This window comes from Dendrobates tinctorius, unplaced genomic scaffold (genome assembly GCF_039654945.1).
Source record: "Dendrobates tinctorius isolate UK_male_01 unplaced genomic scaffold, ASM3965494v1 ptg000157l, whole genome shotgun sequence".
In the NCBI taxonomy this organism is placed as follows: domain Eukaryota; kingdom Metazoa; phylum Chordata; class Amphibia; order Anura; family Dendrobatidae; genus Dendrobates; species Dendrobates tinctorius.
In genome coordinates this window covers 14,791,063-14,795,106 of record NW_027361824.1, presented here as the reverse complement: position 1 = coordinate 14,795,106, position 4,044 = coordinate 14,791,063, and the positions used below count along the sequence as shown (strand labels likewise).

Below are 4,044 nucleotides of genomic sequence, written 5' to 3'. Positions count from 1 at the left end.
GAATGACTATACTAGGCCGTGGTATTTCAAATATGAGTACAGTAGGCCTTGGGGCTAGTAGTATAGTAATATGTGAAATACCACGGCCTAGTATAGTCATACCAAGGCCTACTGTAATAACTAGATTTTTAACAACTAGCATCTTGTTTCACAAAAAACAAAGTGGTGAAACTAGAAAGAAACTTATTTTTTAGACAAGTTTCAACAATTTGTTTTTCATGAAACCAGATTCTATTTGTTAAAACTAGAGTTATTACACTAGGCCTTGGAATGACTATACTAGGCCGTGGTATTTCAAATATGAGTATAGTAGGCCTTGGGGCTAGTAGTATAGTAATATGTGAAATACCACGGCCTAGTATAGTCATACCAAGGCCTACTGTAATAACTCGATTTTTAACAACTAGCATCTTGTTTCACAAAAAACAAACTGGTGAAACTAGAAAGAAACTTATTTTTTAGACAAGTTTCAACAGTTTGTTTTTCATGAAACCAGATTCTATTTGGTAAAACTAGAGTTATTACACTAGGCCTTGGAATGACTATACTAGTCCATGTTATTTCACATATGACTATACTAGCCCTTGGGTTGGTTTTTAACATGTATTTACCCATCAGTGTGTGTGAGCGGCGCAAACAACATTAATGAAACTTATTAATGGTGAACCACAAATGTAAATTTATTTTTTATCACAAAAAAAAAACTAAAAGTTATTTTTTACGGCGTTTGGGGGCAGATGGTTTCAATTTGGGGGTGTGCAGGGAATATGCAACACTTGCAGTTGAAGACGGTGTTTGAGGGGAAGGGGCAACAAAACTTGTGGGGGAAGGTAGTCCAGTTAAGGGAATTAAACTTGGAACACTTGTAGGAGAGGAAATCTGTTCAGTTACATTAGTTGTAAAGGCATGTCGCCGTAGGCTTGTGTGCCTGGACCGACTTTGGCCCAATGCCCGCCTTGATTGATTTCGCCTTGAAGTAGGGGCAAATATGGAATGTAGGTCCCCCGTCTGCTGGTATGGCTGCTGCTGCTGAGGTGGCGGCTGCTGCTGCAGAGGTGGCGGCTGCTGCTGAGGTGGCGGCTGCTGCTGAGGTGGCGGCTGCTGCTGAGGTGGCTGCTGCTGCTGAGGTGGTTGCTGCTGCTGCTGAGGTGGCGGCTGCTGCTGAGGTGGCTGCTGCTGCTGAGGTGGCGGCTGATGCTGAGGTGGCTGCTGCTGCTGAGGTGGCTGCTGCTGCTGAGGTGGCTGCTGCTGCTCTTCGTTGTCAGTGCTCGTCCTTGCAGGAGGACTGGTGGCGGCAGTGATGGCCCAGGTTTGCAGAGTGGTGGTGGCAGGGCTACTACATGTTGTTGTAGCGGCAGGGCTGTTCCATGTTTGCCTAGTGGTGGCTGAGCTCCACGCATGCATGGGATTGGTGGTGGTGCTCCAGACAGGAGCAGCGCTTGCCATGGTGGTGTCGGTGAAGTGACCAGCTGCACTCAGACTTGTGGTGGTGTAACGGTGGGTGTCCTGGCTTTGAATAGAGGTGTCCGTGCAGTGGTATGCAGCACAAGTCGGTAGTGAGGTGAAGCGAGTCAATGGTGGCACAGGTGGAAAGGACACCACTGACTGCTGACCGTACCGATTATGCTGCATAGCCTGCAAGAAAGCATTGTTGCAGGCCTGCAGCACATTCAGCTGTTGATCAGGACTAAGGTGTTCCGCCATGCCCTTTTCAATCTTACTAAAAAAATGGTGTGCTGGTCTGTTGAGGTCGGCCTCCAGACGGTCAAGGCGCTGTTCTACAGAATTGAAGCGGTGTTCAAAGTGGTTAAAACCACGTTCCATGAGGGCAAAACCGCTTTCAACTCTGTCGGACAGTGACTTGAGGCTGGAATTAAATGTCTCGCTCAAATGCATAAACTCGGGCAAGACATTCCTGTCCAAGGCCCTCTGCTGCTGGCGGGTAGTGCCCGCATAACCAGTGGCAGAGACCTGGGACAGGGGAACACCTGATGGCCCAGCTTCCTGGTCACCAGCTGTGTGTGTGGTTGACCTGCAAGGTGCTTCCTGGCTGTCGGATGGCTGGGACGGGTCAGAGGACGTCCGAGGAAGGACCGCTCCAGGGCCAGGTTGCAGGGTGCTGCTCCAGGTGCTGTGGAAGAAAGGAAAATCATTACTACCATGCCTTTACAAGAAGCATCAGCTGTGGATTAGAAAAACACAGATTAATAAAAATAAAAACCCAAAATGTATAATACTTACGATCTTGTGGCAAGGACCGGTCTTAGGAACTGCAACGCATGATAGTGACGGTATCTAGTTCTGGTCCTTGACGCAGATCCACTGCGAACCTGGCCCTCAGCACGAACATCACTGTTGAAGCGGTCCTTGATCGAACGCCAACGTGTTCGGACTTTGTCCACTGTTGATAAAAAAAAACAGTGCCGTCAAGGACAAGAGTCACTGCGGCACAATGTAGCAATACAATACTCAAAGCAGTCACTGTAGACCCCGATGAAAATGTTGGGTTTCCTGCTAGAATACGCCTAGCACGAAACCCAACAGTGCCGTCAAGGACAACAGTCACTGCGGCACAATGTAGCAATACAATACTCAAAGCAGTCACTGTAGACACCGATGACACTGTTGGGTTTCCTGCTAGAATACGCCTAGCACGAAACCCAACAGTGCCGTCAAGGACAACAGTCACTGCGGCACAATGTAGCAATACAATACTCAAAGCAGTCACTGTAGACCCCGATGAAAATGTTGGGTTTCCTGCTAGAATACGCCTAGCACGAAACCCAACAGTGCCGTCAAGGACAACAGTCACTGCGGCACAATGTAGCAATACAATACTCAAAGCAGTCACTGTAGACCCCGATGAAACTGTTGGGTTTCCTGCTAGAATACGCCTAGCACGAAACCCAACAGTGCCGTCAAGGACAACAGTCACTGCGGCACAATGTAGCAATACAATACTCAAAGCAGTCACTGTAGACACCGATGACACTGTTGGGTTTCCTGCTAGAATACGCCTAGCACGAAACCCAACAGTGCCGTCAAGGACAACAGTCACTGCGGCACAATGTAGCAATACAATACTCAAAGCAGTCACTGTAGACCCCGATGAAAATGTTGGGTTTCCTGCTAGAATACGCCTAGCACGAAACCCAACAGTGCCGTCAAGGACAACAGTCACTGCGGCACAATGTAGCAATACAATACTCAAAGCAGTCACTGTAGACCCCGATGAAAATGTTGGGTTTCCTGCTAGAATACGCCTAGCACGAAACCCAACAGTGCCGTCAAGGACAACAGTCACTGCGGCACAATGTAGCAATACAATACTCAAAGCAGTCACTGTAGACACCGATGACACTGTTGGGTTTCCTGCTAGAATACGCCTAGCACGAAACCCAACAGTGCCGTCAAGGACAACAGTCACTGCGGCACAATGTAGCAATACAATACTCAAAGCAGTCACTGTAGACCCCGATGAAAATGTTGGGTTTCCTGCTAGAATACGCCTAGCACGAAACCCAACAGTGCCGTCAAGGACAACAGTCACTGCGGCACAATGTAGCAATACAATACTCAAAGCAGTCACTGTAGACCCCGATGAAACTGTTGGGTTTCCTGCTAGAATACGCCTAGCACGAAACCCAACAGTGCCGTCAAGGACAACAGTCACTGCGGCACAATGTAGCAATACAATACTCAAAGCAGTCACTGTAGACACCGATGACACTGTTGGGTTTCCTGCTAGAATACGCCTAGCACGAAACCCAACAGTGCCGTCAAGGACAACAGTCACTGCGGCACAATGTAGCAATACAATACTCAAAGCAGTCACTGTAGACCCCGATGACACTGTTGGGTTTCCTGCTAGAATACGCCTAGCACGAAACCCAACAGTGCCGTCAAGGACAACAGTCACTGCGGCACAATACAGAGCAGGGAAATACTCACTAAACGCCTTTTTGGAGGATGCTGTGGCGCTGTCCCAGCCATCCATCAACGCTGCGGCCACCTCATTCCATAGCCGCCGGGTCACCACATTGT

General features: G+C 48.4%; 1 protein-coding gene across 1 annotated transcript; it reads right to left on the bottom strand.

Annotated features, from left to right (window-relative positions):
- Positions 1–556: 556 nt before the first annotated feature.
- On the bottom strand, positions 557–2,478 carry LOC141051420 (uncharacterized). Its single transcript, XM_073548357.1, has 2 exons — positions 2,242–2,478; positions 557–2,131 (listed from the first exon to the last, which is right to left on the bottom strand). The coding sequence occupies exon 2, from the start codon at positions 1,894–1,896 to the stop codon at positions 712–714; it is 1,185 nt and encodes a 394-aa protein (XP_073404458.1). The 5' UTR covers positions 1,897–2,131; positions 2,242–2,478; the 3' UTR covers positions 557–711.
- Positions 2,479–4,044: the final 1,566 nt, after the last annotated feature.

What these genes read in the sequence shown, in the direction of transcription:
- LOC141051420 (XM_073548357.1), bottom strand. Translation starts at nt 1,896, where the DNA reads ATGCATTTGAGCGAGACATTTAATTCCAGCCTCAAGTCACTGTCCGAC.